Source organism: Penicillium verhagenii (genome assembly GCF_028828195.1).
Source record: "Penicillium verhagenii strain IBT 33310 chromosome Unknown utg000003l_segment0_segment0, whole genome shotgun sequence".
NCBI classification, from domain to species: Eukaryota; Fungi; Ascomycota; class Eurotiomycetes; order Eurotiales; family Aspergillaceae; genus Penicillium; species Penicillium verhagenii.
Window position 1 is genome coordinate 3,262,756 of NW_026643167.1, and position 22,771 is coordinate 3,285,526.

The 22,771-nt window shown below is 47.6% G+C and overlaps 7 protein-coding genes across 7 annotated transcripts; 3 read left to right on the plus strand and 4 right to left on the minus strand.

The window, feature by feature from the left end:
* Positions 1 to 392: 392 nt before the first annotated feature.
* Positions 393 to 3,518, plus strand: N7466_002603 (NEDD4 family E3 ubiquitin-protein ligase; the record flags this gene model as incomplete). The annotated part of the gene is made up of 10 exons (XM_057162001.1): positions 393 to 412; positions 532 to 554; positions 645 to 683; positions 750 to 855; positions 927 to 1,060; positions 1,126 to 2,362; positions 2,419 to 2,712; positions 2,767 to 2,904; positions 2,969 to 3,364; positions 3,419 to 3,518. The coding sequence occupies 10 exons, from the start codon at positions 393 to 395 to the stop codon at positions 3,516 to 3,518; spliced, it is 2,487 nt and encodes an 828-aa protein (XP_057025286.1).
* A 1,354-nt stretch (positions 3,519 to 4,872) lies between these two features.
* Positions 4,873 to 6,805, minus strand: N7466_002604 (uncharacterized protein; the record flags this gene model as incomplete). The annotated part of the gene is made up of 3 exons (XM_057162002.1): positions 4,873 to 5,085; positions 5,132 to 5,169; positions 5,233 to 6,805. Coding segments are annotated over 3 exons (1,824 nt in total), but the record flags the coding sequence as incomplete, so codon positions are not given.
* Positions 6,806 to 8,288: 1,483 nt separating this feature from the next.
* On the minus strand, positions 8,289 to 12,246 carry N7466_002605 (hybrid sensor histidine kinase/response regulator; the record flags this gene model as incomplete). The annotated part of the gene is made up of 7 exons (XM_057162003.1): positions 8,289 to 8,500; positions 8,572 to 8,686; positions 8,750 to 9,032; positions 9,092 to 10,135; positions 10,191 to 10,904; positions 10,956 to 12,098; positions 12,170 to 12,246. 7 exons carry the CDS (start codon positions 12,244 to 12,246, stop codon positions 8,289 to 8,291), a joined length of 3,588 nt encoding a protein of 1,195 aa, XP_057025288.1.
* Positions 12,247 to 13,290: 1,044 nt separating this feature from the next.
* On the plus strand, positions 13,291 to 15,253 carry N7466_002606 (fungal specific transcription factor domain-containing protein; the record flags this gene model as incomplete). The annotated part of the gene is made up of 2 exons (XM_057162004.1): positions 13,291 to 14,678; positions 14,743 to 15,253. The coding sequence occupies 2 exons, from the start codon at positions 13,291 to 13,293 to the stop codon at positions 15,251 to 15,253; spliced, it is 1,899 nt and encodes a 632-aa protein (XP_057025289.1).
* Positions 15,254 to 15,552: 299 nt separating this feature from the next.
* N7466_002607 (TauD/TfdA dioxygenase family protein) lies at positions 15,553 to 16,884 on the minus strand (the record flags this gene model as incomplete). The annotated part of the gene is made up of 5 exons (XM_057162005.1): positions 15,553 to 15,728; positions 15,787 to 15,918; positions 15,992 to 16,040; positions 16,127 to 16,644; positions 16,713 to 16,884. 5 exons carry the CDS (start codon positions 16,882 to 16,884, stop codon positions 15,553 to 15,555), a joined length of 1,047 nt encoding a protein of 348 aa, XP_057025290.1.
* A 724-nt stretch (positions 16,885 to 17,608) lies between these two features.
* Positions 17,609 to 21,382, plus strand: N7466_002608 (MFS general substrate transporter; the record flags this gene model as incomplete). Its single annotated transcript, XM_057162006.1, has 9 exons — positions 17,609 to 17,869; positions 17,918 to 18,043; positions 18,107 to 18,319; positions 18,391 to 18,888; positions 18,975 to 19,067; positions 19,127 to 19,280; positions 19,830 to 20,425; positions 20,486 to 20,560; positions 20,612 to 21,382. 9 exons carry the CDS (start codon positions 17,609 to 17,611, stop codon positions 21,380 to 21,382), a joined length of 2,787 nt encoding a protein of 928 aa, XP_057025291.1.
* A 233-nt stretch (positions 21,383 to 21,615) lies between these two features.
* Positions 21,616 to 22,596, minus strand: N7466_002609 (uncharacterized protein; the record flags this gene model as incomplete). Its single annotated transcript, XM_057162007.1, has 1 exon — positions 21,616 to 22,596. One exon carries the CDS (start codon positions 22,594 to 22,596, stop codon positions 21,616 to 21,618), a length of 981 nt encoding a protein of 326 aa, XP_057025292.1.
* Between the last annotated feature and the right edge of the window lie 175 nt (positions 22,597 to 22,771).

Consider the following 22,771-nt stretch of genomic DNA (forward strand, 5'->3'; position numbering starts at 1 on the left):
AAAGAAAATCTCATATAAAAAATACCATAGAAATATTAACAGGTCCAGCCTAGTCTAAAGGCGATCTCCCGTGCTCAGCCCCAACAAGTACCGGCAAGGTATCTGGCTCGTAGTTAATACGTAGCGGGAGTACTTACGCCATACAATTCCGCGAATGAATTACGCCCAACCCTTCCCTCCTCTTCCCATTCTCCTCCTCCAAAACCTCCATTCCACACACCCCTCTCCACAACCCACCTTCTGTCACCTCGCCCGTGATATTGAATTTGGTGGATTGGCCGACTACGCCGCGATTCCGCCCCCCCTCCCTGGATGCGCGCGCCATATTCATTTAAGGCTTGATTGATCGGCCTCTTCGAACCGGTGTGCTGCGAAAAGCAACCAGGGCCAATATGACATCCAATCTGCCACCGTACGTTTCCCCGATCCCCCTCTTTCTCGCCCATCTGGTGCTCTCAAATATGAAAGAATCTTTTGAAATTTCAAATCCTGTTATTTGACTTTTTCAATGCTAACCTGCCAACGTTACAGCCAGCCAAATCTCCGAGTCACGAGTAAGATTGCCTTGTTGCTTCCCTGCGAAGGCGGGACACTGCGGGGCCCGGCCCTGAACTCGAAAACTAACATTTCCTGATCTTTTGCAGTTATCGCGGCAGACGGTCTTTACAAACGCGATGTTTTCCGTATGTCTTCCCCCCCTTCAGATGGTTGATTCGGCCCCAAGCGGGGTCGACTGACGTCTTGTCTAGGATTCCCCGATCCATTCGCCGTAGCTACGGTTGGGGGCGAACAGACCCATACGACTTCGGTGATTAAGAAGACCTTGAATCCTTACTGGAATGAACCTTTCGACTTGTACGTGATGGTGCCCCACTTCATCGGGCGATCGAAGAGACGTTTATTAACGGGTCGATTGTGGATATTAGGAGAGTCAACGAGGATAGTATCCTGGCGATCCAGATTTTCGACCAAAAGAAATTCAAGAAGAAGGACCAAGGCTTCCTCGGTGTGATCAACGTTCGGATCGGAGATGTTATTGATCTTTCGATGGGTGGTGATGGTACGTTGTGTGGTGGGAAGTGGGATCAAGCTGCGATCGGGAACTAACCCTCATCTTCCCGACAGAGATGCTCACCCGCGACCTCAAAAAATCCAACGATAACCTCATTGTCCATGGAAAATTGATTATTAACCTTTCAACCAATCTTACCGCTACACAACAGTCCCAGCAGAATGGCGGAGCTCAGCGCCCCCAAAACGCCCAGTCCTCCACCTCCAGTGGCCTTGTTCCGCAAGTTGCATCACCGGTACCCCCACCACCGGGTGGTCCCAGTGCAGCGGACGGATTGCCCGCTGCCATGTCTAATGTTTCGCTCAACAACCGCACTCCCTCAACTAGTGGGCCTGGAGCCTCTCCTGCTCCCCCCAACGGCGCTCCCCCAAGTGCCAATGCCCCGTCTCGCACCAATCTGAGCTCATTTGAGGACAGCCAGGGCCGCCTGCCAGCGGGTTGGGAACGAAGAGAAGATGGATTAGGGCGGACCTACTACGTCGATCACAATACCCGAACTACTACATGGTCGCGCCCGTCTGCTAACTACACCGAATCTGCTCACCGCACCCAGCGCGAAGCCAACATGCAGTTGGAACGCCGAGCCCATCAGAGTCGAATGCTGCCCGAAGATCGCACTGGTACAAGCTCTCCGAACTTGCCAGATCCTCAGCAGCCACAAACCCCGCCACCCCCGGTAGGAGCTCCATCGGCCGCTCCTCCTGGAGCCCAGGCAAATGCCGTTTCGATGATGGCAACGGGAGCCACCACTGCAGGCACTGGCGAGCTTCCACCCGGATGGGAACAGCGACACACCCCTGAGGGGCGATCGTATTTTGTTGACCACAATACTCGCACCACAACTTGGGTTGATCCTCGTCGCCAACAGTACATTCGCATGTATGGTCAGAATCAAACCCAGGGCGGAAATAATACCACTATTCAACAGCAGCCCGTCTCACAACTGGGCCCTCTTCCCAGTGGATGGGAAATGCGACTCACGAATACCGCTCGTGTGTACTTTGTGGACCACAACACCAAAACCACTACTTGGGATGATCCTCGTCTACCTTCATCTTTGGACCAGGGCGTGCCACAGTACAAGCGTGACTTCCGTCGCAAGCTGATCTACTTCCGTTCGCAACCCGCTCTGCGGATCATGTCGGGTCAATGCCACGTGAAGGTCCGTCGTAATAATATCTTCGAGGACTCTTACGCAGAGATCATGCGACAGAGCGCAGCCGATCTGAAGAAGCGCCTGATGATTAAGTTTGATGGTGAAGACGGTCTTGATTACGGTGGTCTTTCTCGGTATGTTCCGCTATTTGTTAAGCCCGGGAGAGGTCCACAATACTAACAGTTGACAGTGAATTCTTCTTCCTTCTTTCGCACGAAATGTTCAATCCCTTCTACTGTCTCTTCGAATACTCCGCCCACGATAATTATACCCTGCAGATTAATCCCCACTCGGGCGTCAATCCCGAGCATCTCAATTACTTCAAGTTCATCGGCCGAGTGGTTGGCTTGGCCATTTTCCATCGCCGCTTCCTGGATTCCTTCTTCATCGGAGCATTCTACAAGATGATGCTTCGGAAGAAGGTTACGCTTCAAGATATGGAGGGTGTCGACGAAGATTTACATCGCAACTTAGCGTGGACTTTGTAAGCATTTTGATCATTAACTTACGTATACTCTTCCGCTAACAAATCTGCTAGGGATAATGACATTGAAGGGATCGTGGAGCTCACATTCTCGGTTGATGACGAGAAGTTTGGCGAGCGTCGCACTATTGATTTGATACCCGGTGGCCGGGATATCCCCGTCACCAACGAGAACAAGCCCCAGTATATTGAGTAAGTTTTTATTTAATTTCTGATCCAACTGTGTATATTTTATGCCAGGTACTGACTTCTATAGGTTGGTTACGGAGTGGAAGATTGTCAAGCGAGTGGAAGAGCAGTTCAATGCTTTCATGTCCGGCTTTAACGAGCTTATCCCAGCGGATTTAGTCAATGTCTTTGATGAGCGTGAACTAGAGTTGCTTATTGGTGGTATCGCCGATATTGACGTGGAGGACTGGAAGAAGCACACAGATTACCGCGGTTACCAGGAGCAGGATGAGGTTATTCAGAACTTCTGGAAGATCGTCCGCACCTGGGATGCAGAGCAGAAGTCGCGTCTCCTCCAGTTTACTACTGGAACTTCGCGTATTCCTGTTAACGGTTTCAAGGATCTGCAAGGTTCCGATGGACCCAGACGATTCACCATTGAGAAGTCTGGTGATCCTGTTGCTCTTCCCAAGTCCCACACCTGGTATGTCCCTTACAAGCTCTCTTCAACTATGTGCTTCTACTAACCGCTTTTCAGCTTTAACCGTCTGGATCTCCCGCCTTACAAGACCCATGAAGCTCTTGAGCACAAGATGACTATTGCAGTGGAGGAAACCCTTGGATTCGGACAGGAATAGATGCCCGGCCATCCTCTGCGCCATGCAATGCAGAGTATACCATGGAACTCCTTGCTCTCACCTAAGCTCTAGTAACCTACTACTCCCAACTAAACACATCCCATGTTACTTTCTCATCACACCCACTCCTGTCTCGTTTCATACATACCTCAACTGTCTATGTCTACTGTAGCAGTGGTACTATCCACCCCAGAACTCATCTTGTTCTATTCAATCGTTGCTTCCCTGCTTCCGGATTCCCCCACCGGCCCTGATCATGCAGACCAAACCCGTTTGTCATTTTTTGGTCTATTACTTCAAACGTTTTTTCTTGTTTTTGTCCTGAAGTGGCGCTTCTACTAGCTTGTACATAGGTATCTGTATCATCGTGTGATCACGTCGAGCTGAATTTAATCTCGTTTTTGACGGGACTTTTGTTTTTTCGTTCCAACATGCTGAATTGACCAACACCATGTATATGTGGTTTCATCCCCAGCCCATATCTAGTATCAGTGGACACCTTCCTTGGCAGCGCCTAACTAAATGCACTACCCATGCAACGATGGGGATCATCATACCTCGAGCAGGGATATGGTTCGCCAGAACTACTCTGCCCCGCACGGAATATACGTCAATGGCGTATTTAGATTGTTAGGTCGTCGCGCCGGCACACCGTACCGTTTTCGGGTCTATTTTTAGTAACCGGGCTGAATTTTTTGGAGATATGCTTGAGCTCAAGCCGATGATTGGAGGTTTGTCATCTGGTATGCTGGTATCTGTTGAAAGGAGCTGTTGGTGGATACAATGTAGGTACATGTACGGAGAAAGGAGGTACCTGGCCCGGCTTTTTCGGGATGTATGTACTACATTCATTAGCTTGCTTGGGTGCCGAGTGCCGAGTGGTACAAGTGGAGCTGGCGTGGTATATCCGCGTATGTCACGGATGTATGTATACTCGGTGATAACGGCAAATACAGAGAATGATATGTAGAATGCTTGCCGTCCTCTTTTGCTCGTATAAGTGGCCCGGGAAGATGTTCTCCGGTCGTGGAATAAGTAAGGCCCGGATGTGGGTATAGCCGGTGTAGTTCCGACGAACAAAATGTCAAGGCGAAGCCCGGTGGAGGATTTTTATGAAGTAAATATTCAAGATGGATATATCGCTTCCGTGTTTCCATGACAGGAGGAATGTGGAGCTTGGTAGATAGCTCGCTAGTGCCCTGTATTATTTCCTCTTGCGCCGTTGCCTCTTTGAGCTAACGATTAGACGTCTCTGAGCGAGCAAGACCGCGTATCTTTTGATTTTATCTCGCCTGAAAGGGAGAGTGTCAGCACTGTTTTATATACCAGAGATATCAGGATAATAGACTTACATTATAAAGAGGGTCGTGACAAACACGAATGGAATTGCGATCTTCCAAAAGTATCTGGGAATGAGATTAGTATCTCCCCCTGCTTGGTAAATTTTGAATAGAGGAACACATACGAATCGCTGTGGTGAATACCAGGAAATTCTTGACTCGTGAAATTCATTCCAAAGTAAGCCTGGAGTAGTGTCAGCGGCTGCAATGCGATACGCGGAGAAGTGCTGTACATGCCGTTAAAAACCCCAAAGGGAGACACAGACAACTGACAATAGCAAGCTGCTTCATATTCTCATTCTGGTGTGCACCTAGAAGAATACCCATTTAGCAATTTTGCTCCCACCAAGGGGAAAACAGACCAAACCACTAACCAATCGTGTTGAAAATAAGATCAATCATATTGTCCGCAGCCTGTCGCATTTGATCATAAGCTTCCACAATAGTAATACAATGATCCAAGACGTCTCCCAAATAGGTATGGCACAGGGCACTAATCGTGACGCCCTGATCCCCCAGACCGGAAGTACCGATGGGTTGGGACCTGTGGTCCCGAAGCGCATTGATCAAAGCCACCATCGGCTGAATAGAATTGCGAAGCACAGCAATCTCCGACGTCAATATATAAAGGCTTTTTGACTGGTAGGTCTTTGGATCTGTCAGGACTTCCAGCTCGAGATCATTTATCGTATCTTGATATGCAATGGTAACAGGGATAGCAAGATCAATCACGCCGTCTATGATTGCTTGCAGAAGCATGCTTGCATCGCACGATTGTCGGAGAATGGTTTCGGAGGAATTCAAACGCCGCACTATGGGTTCTTCTATATCCTCAGCACTCGTTTCGAAGAACGACGTGACGGTGTTGTCGGCGTGCAGGAAGACGGAAACCTGCTCCAGCGTGACAGAGAGGCCCTTGGATGCGAGCGCCGCGTGGCGTTCCATGAACTCGATTCTGTCTTCGTTCACTGCGCTGCGGTAGCGCTGGAGAGAGCGGGCCGTAGCTTGAGCTGCAGTCGCGGTAGCGATGTCTCTGAGTGGAGGCTTGTGTTGAAAGGAAGATGTGTCGGATTTGGGATGAACGTTAAAGCCAGGTATGACTTTCTTGTGTTCATTTCTGTTTGACAGTTTCTTGAATCCAAGAGTATCCTTGAGAGCTTCTCCAATGATCTGCCATTTAGCAGGCCGCTTTGTATTCACCGTGCTCTGATAGCTCGCAGTTGATTTTTTCCTTTGATATCTCCGTTTGGAGTCCTTTATACCTTTAACATCATCTTCATCTTCATCTTCGGAACCACTGTTTCCCTGATGAAGTTTCACCAGCTTCTGCAGCGTCAAGACAACAAACGTATGATCCAAATACCAATCCGCCTTCACGCGAGTCGTAGGATGAATAATATCCTCAATCGCCAGACGATGTAACCCCTTGTGATTCCCAAGAGCTTTAATCACATCCCAGCTTAATCCATTGACATTAATCCAACGACATCGCGCCCAAGGCTCGCGGTCGCGCAGTAAAAACTCTTCCAGGGAATCATTATCAAGCTCATATTTTCGCATCCGATCTTGCGAGAAGTCAACCACCGTGATGGTACAATATCGTTGTAGGTCTCCAGGTACGTTGGACGCCCATTCGGCGCTGAATGGAGGTAGCGGTTTTGTCGGGTCAATACCGGGCTCTGTACCCGGTTGCCATGCAGAGCTTTGATCAAGTCCTTCGTGCTGATAATGGCGGGCAGTGTTGGAACGTTTTCTGCGCCGCTTATTGGAATCGGTAGAATTGGCTCTTGCCGCGGTGGTGAAGGCGTCCGACGCGGACAAAAGCTCTGGCTGTGTTGAGAGTATGGCAGAGCGGGGCGACAGAGCTGTCAGCTCGAATTCAGTGTTGATACTCGAGTCGGTTTGGAATGTGTTGGGCTGCACATGGTCATTTGAGTGGATGTTCATTGTGGTTGCCGATTTACGGGCCTCAGAGGCCGAGTTGTGATGGTGGATGGGTATGTAAGACCATTAAGGTATGTATATAGCGAAGCTCGCGCCAGGACAGACTCAGTGGATCTAAGGAAGGCCAGGACAGTGATAAAAAAAGCCGAGTTAATGATACTGGTGATGCCGAGGAAGCGAACTGGACAGGTTTCCATGGCCAAGCTTCTGACAGAATGTTCAGGGGCGATCTTATCTTCCCCACTGGGGGTGAAAGCTGGGATAGCTGGTTTGTTTACTGCCCCACTTCCCCCACTCCGGTTTCGTAAACCGTAAGCCTATCATCTACGCTTGAAGTAATACAGTATTTACTGTATGTCTTTGCTAAGCGAACCCGCGGACTACTGCGAGCTCCGGTTGGCTCAAGTTATCATCTTTGTACGTATGGGCCAAAGCATACAAATCATGACAAAATTTGATGTCATCCGGTAATTCCAAACTACGTGACTATTGACATGACAGATGAATCCCATGAAAAGGCGCAACACAATTGGAAGAGACTTGCTGTATAACTTAGAAATGTAGGTCTTTTTTTAATTTTCCAGTTGCTGCTAAATTGAGTTGCAGTAATCGCTTGTTAAGCGATTGAGGAGTTTATTAGGATATGCGCATAATTTAGGACCATTTAGCAAATCAGGTCTTCAGGTCATCAGGTGATCAGGTGAGTTTTTGAGGGGTTTGTTAGGATATGCACATAATTTGGGAAGTGAGTTGATCAGGTCAAAAAGTGACCTGATGACCTGATGGGCACAGACCAGTTGTTACCAGTTATTACTAGTACTTGTAGAAAAGATAGGTAAAAAGTTACTAGATTAATAAAGGACTCTTATTTCTTATAGACCTAATAGGATCCCTTATTTTATCTCTATATGATCTCCTATCTATTCTATAGTAAGTACCAGTAATAACTGGTAACAACTGGTATTTGCTACCTAGCCCATCAGGTCATCAGGTCATCAGGTCACTTTTTGACCTGATCACCTGATTCCTAAATTATGTACATATCCTAACAAACTCCTCAAAAACTGACCTGATCACCTGATGACCTGATTCGCTTCACAAAACTATGCGCAAATCCTAACAGTCTCCAATACTAGCATCGAGCCAACATTGACTACCTCCAGGGCCAGTGGACTTCGACCTTAGAAGCGTCACTGTTGTTAATCTAGTCTTTTCCCGAGATCATGGATGGATGCGGTTTCTAGATCGACCTCAAAGGGCTGAATCTGCTTGCACAAATGACCTGCCCATGCACATGTGCAGTCATATATATTCCCGGATCAATCATTTTCATAACTCATTTTCAATTATTTGAACACCATATGTAATACTGTAATAAGTCCTGCTGCCACTGTTCGTATGCATAAAACAACCCAACGCTAAACATAATGTAAAACGAACGCCATAATAAAAAACCTCGCTAAATCAAATGCAATGGGTATCAGTATCACGCAATCCCCATAATACTCTTAAGGTTCTGAAGTGACAGTGGTTTGATTAGATAATCGTTAATCCCTGCTGCCAGGGCCTGCTGATGCATGGCGTCGGAAGCGACACCGGTCACAGCCATGATGCAGGAAGGAATAAGGCCGGTTTCTTTTTCAAATTGGCGGATCTTCTTAGTTGAAAGGATGCCGTCCATGACCGGCATGGAGATGTCTACGATATGTTAGTAAAGAGGTTAAAAAAGAAGACTCGGAATTTCACACGAGCTGTAGTAAGAGACATACCCATCAATACAAAGTCATATGGCTTGGTGGATGCCATGTATTTTTCCAGTGCAATCAGTCCGTTGGAGGCAGTCTCGTAGGTACATCCGATTTTATGCAAAAAGGTTGCCATGATCTGTTCGCCAAGATTAGCATTCTGAAGATTGATTAGGATTCTTAGGGTTTTGTATTGTCATACCTTGACGTTAATGTCATTATCGTCTACAACGAGAACATGTACCACCTTTGGCCCAGTTGACGGAGGATTGGGGTCGACCTGAGGGAAAGGTGCAACCACTGCTTCTGTAGTTGCCTTGGGTGTTGTTTCTCCCTCGTCTCCGTCGCTTGCGATCACAGACGTTGGAGTTTGTTCTAAGTCTGGGTTGACAGTAGACAGTAACAGTTCATCTGGCTGTTGCAGCTGAGCCTTTTGTGCCTCCAACATTGTCTGTACTGCATCGAAGATTTTGCGCGGCCCAAATCTACTTGAATGTTAGCCTATGAATAGATCAGTGAGGGGCTGTGGAGCTGTATAACATACGGCTGAGACACCCGGACGAAGTTAGTTCCGGCTGTATTGTGCAATGCAGAGTCCCGCTTGCCGAGGATGATAAAGAACTTTATCCCGTAGGCCGAAGCTACTTTCTCCAATGATTGAGCGCGGTCTGTTGTTTCTGCTTGTAGTGTGGCTTCTTCAATGACAGCAATATCCCCATGCACCTTATCAAGAGACTCCGCCAAGGAAACACCCCACCCGAACCGGGACAAGAAAACGTCTGCCAGATTACTCTGGATAGAAAGCTTGCGTTTGGCTTCAGCGGTTAAAAGTCCCGTTGGTGCTTCGGTCAAATCAGGATATCCGTTAAAAGCGACTAAACAAGGGTGAAGATGCGGTATAGACGATTGCAGGGCGGCAATTGAACTGAAAGAATCAAGCGTGCTGCTAGTTCCTTGAATGACACTTTGGACAGGTATGAACACGTCGACTTGTGTTCCGATACCAAGTTCACTTTTAACTGTGATTTTGCCCCCAAGTGAGGTTACAAGGAGACGAACGATGCTGAGCCCAAGTCCAACACCATCAGTCAGGGGATCTTCCTGAGTAAATGTCGAGAACAATTTATGGCGTAAAAATTCAGGCGCAATTCCGCTACCTGTGTCGATGACTGAGAGATGTGCAAGTGCAGACTGCGAGTCTGGCTTGGTTCTGGATTGGGAGAGGGAGACTTCGACAAAGCCTTTCTTGGTCCACTTCATTGAATTTCCGAGGAGATTCATTATTATTCTTCGCCAAGCACCAGCTTGGGATCGAACTTGCCAAGGCAGAGATTGTTCAATGCGCACTATGACTGACATTTCGTTCGAATCATTGCCCGAAATAGTGTCCATAGGAATGGGTGTCTTCGCAGTGGATGTTGAAGAAGAAGCTGACGCCCTTTGACCGTTGTAGAGAATGTTAGTAACCTCTTCAACCAGATCCCCGAGATCAAAGTCCGAGACCAATTTGGAGATTTCGGATGGGATTTCCTGTTCTTTTCGGCGTTGTTTGATCTTTGATGAATTATTTATCTTGCAAAATGCCAAGCTAGATAATTTTGTCAGTAAATATCAGATATGTGGGAGTGGGCTCCGCAACTTACAGTTGATCGGTGGTGTCTAGAAGAGTGTTTCCGGAGGATTCAATCATTCTGATCATCTCACCCTGTACAGGTTCCAAGGACGTGGTATGCAACAGCTCGGCACTTGCCAAAATTCCATGTAACGGCGAGCGGAGCTCATGACTGACGGACGAGATAAAATCAAACTTGGACTTTTCGGTAGTACTCCAGTGGATACGAGCAATCTCCGAAACGATGGCATCACTAAAGACCTTGAAGTAGTGCAACTCATCTGTCTCCAAAGGCTGGCGGCTATTTCGAGTCCATACCAGAGTCCCCGCCATCCATCGGGACTTATGATAATCCCATAGTGGACAGAACAGGACCGATGTAGCGCCAGGAAGAATATGCGCTAGATGCCGAGTAATCATTTCGAAGTTCTGGGGTGGTAGTGAAGCGTCGAAGTGGCACTGGGATTGACCATCTGCGCTGTCTTCTAAACATGGGATGTCGAAGATTTGGCCTTGAGGGAAATGTGTAACCAGAACGTTAAGTAACTTTTCTGGTACGGAAATAGTAGAACCTAGAGACAGACCCTGAGGTTGAGTCTTTAGTGAAGATCCAAGAATTTCACACATCGCGTCAACTTCAACCGTTGGCGCATTTAATGGATCCAATGAGCCTGGCATTGTGGTGGAATAGGAGGCAGCACGTTTTGGAAGTGGTTCCCAGTTTCCTTGATCCTCAGTAGGGTGGCTATAGAAATGTCAGAGTTATCTCCACTGAATCATCAAAAAGATTACTCACAATGAGGGATTACAATGTGCGGCATCAAGAAAGGCCACACCATCCAGACTGATAGATTCCTTCAGAATAACACTTGCGCGGGCAAATATTGTAGATATTTGTTCGGAGATGGACACGACGGGGGATGCATTAGAGCCCAATCTTAGACTAGGACTAGGGTTGAAAGATTCAATAAGGGATTTCTCCTCGCTGGGACTTGGAAATGGACGGTCTGATGTGTTGGACATCAAAGAAGTAAGTTCCGTAGTTCCCGAAGTGGATCCCTGGAAAAAAAGCGAAGATGGCTCCTCGGAAGGTGTTGTTAGAGCTGATTGTATGCTCGGGCGCTCTCCATCCTTGGTTCTGTCGGGTAAGGAAATAGTCATCGGTCGCTGGCTACCGGGGCCATCGACTAAATCCGGGATGAAATTTTGATCCATGGACTGCAGACGGTGATCACTCGAGACCTCGCGCGGATCGAAATCGGAATAATCTTTGACGAAGCTAGTCAATCCTTTGACCAATTGCTCTGCGCGACGATGATAATGCACGGAGCGCGTGTTTTCAAGATGAATTGCGATGGCATCCGACACCTCCTGTAAGAGGGCGATTTCGGCATCTCCAAATTCCTCGCGGGGGCTATCATCGACGACACAATACGATCCAAGCACATATCCCGATGGACTAAATAAGGGAACCTCTGCGTAGAATCGCATATGCGGCCATTCTCGAACATAGGGGCGGTCCCTAAAACAATCTTCCTTGGTGAAGTCGCGGATGATATAACGAGATCGGTTGGCGGTCACGTTGGGCGTATCGATAACGGAGGCTCCTCGGCCGGTGAAGAGGCTAATCGTGTGAGGACACACTCCCCACTCCAAATCAAGTCTCCGAGCTCCCAGATAAATTCCATCGTCGGGTAGATGCTGATCGGTGATACGAAGAGAGACAGACTTGGTGGCTTCGGCGATAATGTATTGGCTATCGCGGTCGATGATGGAGACAAAAGATCGATTGCACCCGAGGCGGAATACTCCGAGTTGGGCTAAGGCGTTAAGGGTGATATCGGAGGATAAGGAGGCAGCGCTTGGCTGTTCATCTCCTGTCGGGGCTTCATCCTCAAATGTTGCGTTGGCAACGGGTCTGTCAACGGTGCAATAGTATCTGTATGCGATTGATTATCGCGATTAGCGGATGCGATGCGGGGGCGATAAGTAAACACTAGAATGATCTACCTCGATAATTCCGCAATTCTCTCGCCCTCGGAGTCGCCAGGAGGTGGGTGAAAGGAGAGAGAGCCGGATGAATTCATTTCTATGAAGACAGCATTTCCCGGTGGAGAGGTGGAAAGGATGTTGAAAAAGATACAAATTTCTTAATCACTCCGAACTTGTCCCCAGAAAAATCCAACGAATCGCCTTCGCGTAAAACTTGATTTTGCTTAGCTCAGGACTAATCTTCCCCCCCCCCACTTGATGCTTATCATTGGATGAGTGGATGAGTTGCCCCCAAAACGGTCCTCGGCACTACGAGCGTGACAGCCTCGACTGCTGGTCTAGACTCGACGTTTGACTACGGATTACAGTCTTCAATTTGCAATTTTCTCTTCAATCTTCCCTTGGTGTCCACTTTACTCTCTCGGCATCTCCGCTTTATACCCGATTCCACTCCTTTCCCTTCATTCATCGGCTCTAGACTCCGCCCTCTCACTAGGAGAAGATTGACCCGATCCCTCGGGTCGTTCCTAGTGCTCCGTTAGTATTTCACTATCGAAAGTGGCGACTGCTCTACTCCGTAAACGCCTGAGGCTAGTCTTAGAACTTATACCGCACATGACCAAGACATAAATCACATGACTATCTTATGAACGGTCTTTTATGCCTTTCATCACACACTCTACGCTGTCTTTCTTATTCCTCGTGCTACTTTACATCTTCTCCACCAGTTAGATATTCAATGTTCCCATAATCTCAACTTGAATATTCCACCGTTCATATCCGTACTTCGCTTCCGATGGCGTGCTTAGACCCCCCAATGACTCCACTGCTGATGCACGACAGATAAAAGCTAAGTTCAGCTTTTCCATCTTCTAGAATGCGGGGAAAGCTTCCAATTTATCTAAGTACCCATAGTCCCTCTTGCAAGGGGAAAAAAGAGAAAAAAAGCACTTGAGGGAAAAAACCCCCCTTAATCAAGGATGAACCCCGATTCAAGGGTCCGGAAGCGCATTCCCAAATCCTGCCGAAGATGTCACCGTCGGAAACAGAAATGCGTGGGCAATCCAATCTGCTCCAATTGTGAATCTGCCAACCAGCCTTGCGCTCGGAGTGAAAGCTCTCTATCGTGGCACCATGCCATGTCCAAGGGCGCCCTGGCTCAACAGATTGAAATCCTCGAAGCTCAACTCGCAGCTGCCCTAGCAGAGAACGCTTCTACCGGTCGGGATGGATCTGATCAATCAGACGCGACGAGCCGCCCGTCACGTCCGCGAAAATCTCATCAAGATAGTCATCTCCATGGGGTGATTCGGTTTTTGACGCTGGGCAATGACCCGAATGGAGAACAGGCCTACCTGGGCCCATCATCGGGAGTCTCGATGGTGGAAAATGTTAGTCGATTGGTTCATGATGCAGCTGGTGCGAAATTGCTGCCCATAGAGCCCGGTAGCCAGCAACCAGAAGGCCCGATGGAAAGTAACGACGAACCGAAAGCGGCTCCACCTGACGATCGGACGGGATCCAAGGTCTTGGACGCATATTTCAATAATATGCATCGACGCCTTCCATTTCTAGATCGTTGTGAGATCCTCAAGTTACATGCCCGTAGAAAGCAGGTCGCGGGGAACATGCCAGAGGAACAATTTGGTCAGTTCAAATTGTTCATGGTCTATGCCATCGGCGCAGTTATCCTGCAGGTAACCGAATCGTATGAATCGACACCCCCAAACGCCTTTCTCGCCACTGCACTCCGGTTTGATCCGACGTTGAGAGAATCAATCTCAATTGCCAGTATAGAGGCAATGTTGTTACTGGTTTTATACAACCTTCGAACAACCTCCAACTCCAGCGTTTGGTATATGATCGGCCTAGCGATGAGAACGTGTGTCGACTTCGGCTTACACAGAGAAGCGCGGTATCGCAAACTGCGACCGCACGAGGCCCAGTTACAGCGCCGACTGTTTTGGAGTGTTTATGTGACTGAGCGTTACACTGCATGGTCGCTTGGTCGACCATTTAGTATTCCAGAAGAAGAGATTGATGCCCAGCCTCCGGTTAACATGGATGACTCGATTAATAACGACGAATTGATTGATCGGATAGTAAACAACCACACAAGCACCCATGGCCAGCAAGGGCAAACTTCACTCGGCAAGTTCATCGCGTCAATCAGACTGCAAAGAATTGTTTCTCAAATACATACACGTGTTTACCGAGTTGACAAGCACATTTCGGCTCTCCTTCCAGAAATTAGTCCGCTTATGTCGGCGCTGCAGGAGTTTAAAGCGACGTTGTCCTCTCTCGACCTTGCCGATGGTGACTTCGTTCACATGCACTGGAATAATGCTATCCGTATGCTATTACAACCGTTTCTCAGCACCTTGAATCCACAAGATGAATTGATCGGCACCTGTCTACACGCGTCTGGACAAATGTGTCAGTTTTTCAAAATATTACGCCAAGGAGATTCCTCCGGTCACTCATACTTGCTAGTGAACTCGGTTTTCATGGCAGGTTTAACAATGTGGTAGGTAGAATTATATTTAGACCATCATTCACTGACTGAGTACTTACTTTTGGTTTCATTGCAGCTTTTGCCTCTTTCGATGTCCCAGCCTCTGGACTCCCGCAGTTTCAAACGACATCCGCGCCTGCTCTTCAACGCTCTGCGTCATGGCAGAACGGAATCCCAGATTGAAAAAGTACCGTGATGGTCTTGAGATCATCATTAACCGGGCAATGGAGTACGTCGAAGATGCATACCAGGCAAACCGGGATGAAGATGGCATATGTTCCTCTATGGCTACTGGTAACGAGCAGCCTATGCATTTGCCCACTCCTGATCCGATATCGAGTTCCAATCATCAAAACAACACGCAGTCGTTGCAATATATTGCGCCGCAAAGTCTCGGGGCTGAGATATACGACTGGCAAAATACGGATCTCTTCTCGGACCTGCCGGGCCTTCCGCCGAATCTGCAGAGTCTATTTACTGGTGAGCATGCAGATGTTCTAGACTCTTCCTTCCACGGTGCTTTTGCGGAGGGCTTTTGGGCTACTGATCCATTTCATATACCCTTTTCAGAGGAAGAAGCACAGTAGCGGCATGAATACTATTGTTATATACACATTGATACCCAAATATAGAACCTTGGAAGTGAGAATAAAAATTAAATCCATTCATCTACAACTGGTACTTGTGTGCTGGCCAGGCATGTGGTGTGGTATTTTCAGACGAGGAGAAACATTTGAACACTCTCCCAAGCACCCTGTGCTAGAACGAACCCCCATTTTCATGTTCCTCCATGAATCGATCATCAGATCTATGGATCCAAAATTTGTATAATCTAAATCCATTCATCATAATACTCATATTGGTAATTCCAGATGTCCACTCTCCTTTATAAATGGCAAGGAGCTAGGTCGTCCACGATTCCCAAGTTCTCACGCCGGGACTTGCTAGATGGGTCGAAGAAGGGTATCTCGCCAACACCAACAGCACGGTTACCACTCCGGGGTCCAAATCCTTCATGATCTCCAGTAGCGGTATGGAAAACGCTCCGGTTATCCCAAATAGCTAGGAATGCAGTTAAGCTTGTGTGACGCAAAAAAAAGAGAAGAAGATGCAGTCTTACCGATATCATTTGGATCATTCCACTTGAAGCGAACCTGTAGGTCATGACCATAGGTAATAAGGTCATGGAATTGCTGCAGCATATTGGCACTTTCTTTGCGGGTGAGGCCATTAATCTCCAGGGGGAAAGATCCTACAGAGATGGTCAGTGCCGGATCATTCCGCTTTGACACACGCAAGCGAAGAAAAGAATTCTTGCAACATACCAGCAGCAAATATGGACTTCCAGCCAGTAATCGGGTTAGTCCGAACCACCTAAAGACGTCAGCACAAAAAACCTCCAAAGGCTCCCGGGTAATAAAATAGAAATAGAAAAAGGAAGAAAGACATAGCCCACTTACAGGATGCTCCGCACAAAGCTCTCCGCCAACATTAACCGGCGCCCCTCTCTCCTTCTCATAAAGCTCAAACTTCCCCGACTGCGCCATCCGTCTAAATCCCACCCCGTCATGATTCGCCGTCAAGGTCTCCAAGAACCCCCGGTAAGGCTTACTCATGCGATCATACATCTCATACCCAGATGCCCAGAGCGTATCGCCGCCCGTCTTGGGCAGCTGTATCAAGCGCAGAGACGAGAAATCCGCGGGGGCTTTCTCGAACCCTATATCGCTGTGCCAGACGGCTGCCATGCGCGTGTAGTCAGACCCCTTGTAGAGCTTCTTGCGGCCTTCCGAGTTGATGGTACTGATGGCTGGATCCGAGTCACCGAACTCGCGTGCGTCGTTGGTGACGGGGTGGATGTGGAGGCCGTGGTCTTTTGGGCGGCCGGTTAGTTCGCCCAGGCGGAGGATGAGTTGTTTTTGGAGGTCGTTTGTTAGGTTGTTTTGGGCTCGGAAGAAGACGACGCCGCGCTCGGCGACTAGGGCGTAGAAAAGAAGGTTAGCGGGATATTGGCTCAGGGGGAGGGTGATGGCGTGACGGTCGTACTCATGATCGCGAGATCGCGAATGCGCTTGTCGGCATCCGGGGCATTCAGGATGTCGTCCACGATGTTGCATGTGTTCTTGGGGAACTCGTTTCCGATCACTGGGGTCACCATGACAGGTTCGAAGTGATCGAGAGAGCCCGATGAGTGTTGGCGTGCGTGGTAGTTCTGCATTGTGGCGAGTTTGGCTTCAATTTTTGACTTGGGGATTTGAGATGGTTGAACGGTATGTGAAATTGGAAGATTGAATGCTCTGTATCTCACTCAAAGCAGAGCAGATGAAGTAGTTCCAATGTTCTTTCTGCCTCCGACACACGACTGCTAGCAGTATTTGTATGTATACTGACTGGATGTCTGGCCACGAGCTGTTAAAAGGAAGCATATCGGCTTTCGGCGTTAACATTTGAAATTGAATGATATTCCAAACCCTCAAAGCCAATAGCACTGACAATTAGTATTGATTAACAAGACAGATCCCTCTGCAGTCACTCTCCATGTATCTTTCTATGGGGCAAACGGACCATCGGCGATAGGAAGTGCTGCCAAAGACTCAACCCCATATGCTTAACGCCGATACGCCGACGCGCTCGATATTCCTGCGGAGACAAGGTTTCAAGCTTGTCCAATTAGAATTGAGATAAAAACAGCAACACCTCTTGATCCATACATGCCTCATGCATTACCCCATAGAATCAACACCAAATCTCCTCATCAAGTCCTCTTGGCGACTCGCATCCGTGTATGACAACATACCAGGCGCATCTTTCACCACAATGGCCATTCACAATACGGAGGAGTTTCTTATATTTGTTGACACCAGCTCGAAAAATCATGTCGAGGTTTCATTGTCCATCAAAATCAAAACTATCGATCCAATTTTCTTCATCCACATCCAGAAATGACAACCGTAAATGAGGGAAAGCTGGGCTCGGAGCACCGTGTGGAGCCGCTCGAGTCTCAAAAACCCATGGTGGAGAATATCGATGATGACCCCGTCTACTCGTATGCGGAGCAGAGGAAGATCATCCGTCGGGTGGATATTCGTCTCGTGCTGATGCTGGGGTTTCTTCATTGCGTTTGCTTGATCGACCGTGGGAATATTGGATCGGCTAAGGTTGCAGGAATGTCCAAAGAGCTAAAGTTGATCGGCAATCGTTACGTGAGTGAAAATGCAATTATTTGTCCGGTCAAGACTAACATTCATCAGAGCGACATTGCCGTATCCTTCTTTCCACCTTATATTTGTTTACAAGCTTTGGGTCCTATACTGATTCGCAAGATCGGGCCTGTCAACTACCTATCGGGCGTCTGCTTTATCTGGGGTGCTGTCATGGTATGGTTCTACGACAGCAAACATCACTCATATTTAATTAACAAGCTAACGTTTCTACTGTAGTTGTCTGCCGGATTCGTGAAGAAATGGGAACAGATGATTGGAATCCGCATTATCATTGGCGCCCTTGAGGCGGGGTTCTTTCCAGCTTCGGTCTATTTGATCTCTACCTGGTATACTCGATATGATATTCATAAACGATACGCTTTATTTTATCTACTGGGATGTGTGGCATCTGCCTTTACCGGTATCCTGTCCTACGGAATAACATTCATGGTATGTGTATTTTCCAAGTTGTTGCGAGTGAGATGGTTGCTATGTTGTCAGTACATACTCACATAAAATAGAATGGACTAGGCGGCCTGACGGCCTGGCGATGGATCTTCATAATTCAAGGGCTTCTTACCTGTATCGTCGCAGCGATTGGCTGGTTTGTTCTCATCGACTTCCCGGATCGAATGAAGACCAGCTCTCGCAAATTCCTGTCCGATAACGAATACGAATTTATCATGCGGCGTATTGAAAAGGACCGAGCCGATGTCGTCCTTGAGCCTTTCAACTTGAAGAAGTACTTTGCAGCAGGTCTGGATATCAATATTTGGGTCTTTGGATTTATCTATTTTTCATCAACCACGACAGCATACGCTATCTCATACTTCCTGCCAACCATCTACCAAGAGGGGATGGGATTTTCTCAAGGTGCTTCTTTGTGTCTTTTTGCGCCTCCTTATGCAGCCGCTGGCATCCTCATGTACGCGACTTCGTGGGTTGGGGACCGGTATCATATTCGAGGTCCCATTTTGATTTTCAATGCGCTCATAACCATTATTGGGCTTCCACTATTGGTACGTATTTCGTATTTCGTATTTCGGGGTTTGATTCTCTTTGGCTGGGTACGCAACACCGGAGTTTCAACACTGACTTTGAGTAGGGTCTCACAAAAGGAAATGCATCTCGTATGGTGGGGGCCTTTCTCACTACCATGGGCTGCAATGGGAATATTCCAGCGGCGATGGCGTACCAGGTAAATTGGGGTCCTCTTCTATTTGCCGGGGTTTTTCTGGTACTGACTTTTGATTCAAGGCGAACAATATTCGTGGTCAATGGAAGCGAGCTTTTGCCAGTGCTATTTTTGTTGGGCTTGGTGCTTCTGGGGGAATGACTGGATCCCTGGTCTTCCGATCCCAAGATGCACCCGGATACCATCCTGGAATTCTCACTTGCCTTGGATTATCATGTTTGATTATTGTGTTGGTTATTCTTCTCTCCATTCGCTTTTACCGAGCGAACAGAAAGGTGGACAAGGGAGAGTTGATAATTGGGAACTTGCCTGGCTTTAAATATACGTTTTAGCCTATTAGGTAGGGTGGAATTTATGTATGGGAGAATCGAGATTCTTCGTTGCGTTGAAAACAAGTTTCACTCTTTTTTTGATTGAACATATCATAAAACATGTAGACGGCAATGGGTAGATCATTGATTCATGCATCATGTGATTCATGTCAGGTGAAATATTGAGGTTCGGCCTGAATGCGGGCCTTATCGCCGACATTTCAACCATGTCCGCGTACCTAGTTCTGATTGGTGCACACGCCCCACAATGCCATCACGAATCACCAATTCCCCAGGTCTCCCGCGGGGAATCACTTCTCACATCCGTAATCTAAGAGACATGGTGGGCGTCGCAGGCCGAAGCAAAGGCTGCAAGACATGCCGAAAACGAAGAGTAAAATGCGGTGCGAGAATATGCCATCCAACGAGCACAGTGCCCACTAACAGCATCCAGATGAAGCAAAGCCAACATGTGATCGCTGCCTCAAGGCGGGCAAAGAGTGTGAGGGTTATGTACAGTACATTGAGTTCCATGATGAAGCCTCTCGAATGGCCAAAAAGCGATCTTCCAAGCAAAATGCGCCCGTTCAACTACCTAGTCCGGCATCAACCGTCAGCCTTTCGCGGTCGGACCAATCAGTCACAGATGTCCCATTTATGCCTTTGATGCTGAATCCGGTGTGGGATGAGCATAGCTTTTTTACGATATATTTGATCGATAACCTTTTTACGTGGACTGAGGATACTTCCTCGGCCGGTTGGGTGTCGATGCTCATGCGCCCGCCGGATAGTAAGGGCGCCCTATCATCGTCCTCGATCTATGCATTGGCGGTATCATATTTTGCCAAGGTGAATGGTCATTCGACTTTGCTGCAGAAGGGTGCGCGACTATATTCGCGTGCCCTCGCAGCGTTGCAAAATGAGTTAAATTCAAAGCGTGTTGTGGAGGACGATGTGTTGCTTGCTATTATTTTCATGTCGGTGTATGAGCTGGTCACTGTGACAGATCCATTCGCTTGGATCAATCATTGCAAAGGACTAGCTCACCTCGTGAGTTTAATTGCTTTTCCCTTTTCCGAGGTCATTTTCACCTTCTTACGATTCGTTCAGACTGCTATAAGGGGGCCATATCGCCACCAGTCAGGGGTGGGCCAAGAATTACTTCGCTCATTAAGATCATTTATTGTATGCAATTTACCTTCCATCTTTCCCAGCACTTTACTGACAATATGACAGGCAATCGCATATATCATCGATCGGAAACGATGTTTTTTTGAAACGCCCGAATGGAAAACCATTCCCTGGGCTCTACAGGGTTTAAATTCCAAGACCCCGACAGAAAAGCTACACGATTTCCTGGTTGATGTCCCTGGTATTCTTGAAGACATGGAGCGCCTTTTATCATGGAAATCAGATGTACCTGGACGGGAAGAATTCGCCCAAAGTCACTGCCAACGCACATTCATGACACTCCAAGGGCTTTATGCATGGCGCTGGGAGTGGCAACGTGAATTTCCCAATGCTACATACCCCATACGACCGGCTGATCTCCACCCCGAGGACTTTTCTCTCCTACCTTCAAGTCCCTTCGAAACAGTCATTTGGTTCACTGAACCCTCTCGCGCTACAGAGCTCATCGGGTATAATGCAGTCTGGTTGATCGTAACAATGGCGCTTGAAAAGGCAGGTGTTGATATAGAGGTTTCTCAGTCATTGTCTGAGGTTAGTGATCCTCTCCTGCCTATGCAGGGGAACCGACATGATGTCGCAGTTGAAATCTGTCGGATGTCGAGCTTCCATTTGCAAAGTTTCCACCAGAGCTCAGGAGCTATAACGCTTCTTTTTCCTCTGAATGTGGCCCTTTTTCATCTAGATGGTGATAAAGGCGGAGTTAAGCCATGGCTTCAGAATGTTCTGGCGATTATTGCCGATAGGCATGGATTTGAAGTTGGGCGACGAGATTTCAAGTCAATGGTCAGGAAGCGCCAACAAAGTCTAAGTAGATAAAAGGTCAAATTCCAGGGCGCTCTATCAACATCTATTGAACGCTAGAAGATCTATAAACAAAAACCAGAGTCCCAATTTTCATCACCAGTATAGCCTCCAACATCAGGCAAGATCACAATCCACGATATCGTGTTCGAATTCAGCGTTCGTTCACTCCGACTTATTCATCTTTTCATTAGCTACTTCATATAAGGCTTGAGACAAGCTGAACCAGAGTGAAAAACATACTAAGCTCAGACATCCATTCTATACTTCTTATCTAGCTCTGTGTATAAAGCGGATCGGTGGTACACAAATCCACCTTGCAGTTTCTTTTGCATAACATATCCAACCGCTCCTTCTTCATCCTCTCTTGCCTTGTACTTCTCCCATTCGATTTCATTTGGATAATCTTGACGGAAGTCGCATAACGCGAAATCGATCATGAAGACCTGGAATTGGTTTTCTGGGCATTTCTGCACAACGAAGCTCCTTGTCTTAACATCCTCGTTGAGTATTCCTCTATCGCCAACAAGATTGACAATTCGAATAGTATCTTCGCAGATGCTTTGCCAGCTATCTCTTGGGGCGCATGTAGCGATATCAGTCAAGGGGAACCCTTCAACGTATTGCAAGAGGATTCCAGGGATATCAATGTATTCGCTAAGCGGATTGTTTTGCACTGGGGTAGAGAGAGGCATTGTCACACACGAAAAGAGTTGGGGTATGTGGCTCCCTTGTAAATCTGCTAGGGTATTGTATACTTGAGTTTCTGTTTCGTAGAGACCTTGCATAAAGTCATGCAAATAGGTTTCTTCTTGAGAAGAATTCCAGACATCAAAATCTCGAGCTGGTAAACCTCTATCGGCGGTAAGCTCAGTAACAAGCTTCGCTGCATCACCATTCAGAATGAACTGATGATAATTCTGTTCGATATCCAGGGACCAAGGACTGATTTCTTCGCTCTTTCTAAACCCCATTGCAAAACGTCGGTCGAAGAGTTTCAGTACCATATCACCTCCCCAAGCGGTAGTAGGGCAGACTGGTCGAACAACCATCGCACAGGACCAGGTAAACGGTTCAAAGATCTTGATGATTCTGGCGCCTATCATTTGTCCATCAGATGATGTCTTCAGCCGCAGCTCTATGACATTTCCGACCATGTAGGGACATCTAAGATGTTCAGTGCCATCAAACAGAATAGATGGTGGGTTGATTTGTTCATGGTCCGTCATGATTGGCTAGTTGTTTTTCAATGCTGGTGGCTTGCGAAAAGGTGCTATCCGAAGCCGGTTGAGCAATCGTAGATCGAGAGAAATCCTGCGAGGTGCCTGGTCTCTCCTTGATGATGGATTATCGGTAAGTGTTGCAAGGTTAAAGAGTTGTGAAGTAAAATAGGTAGCGGAGTAG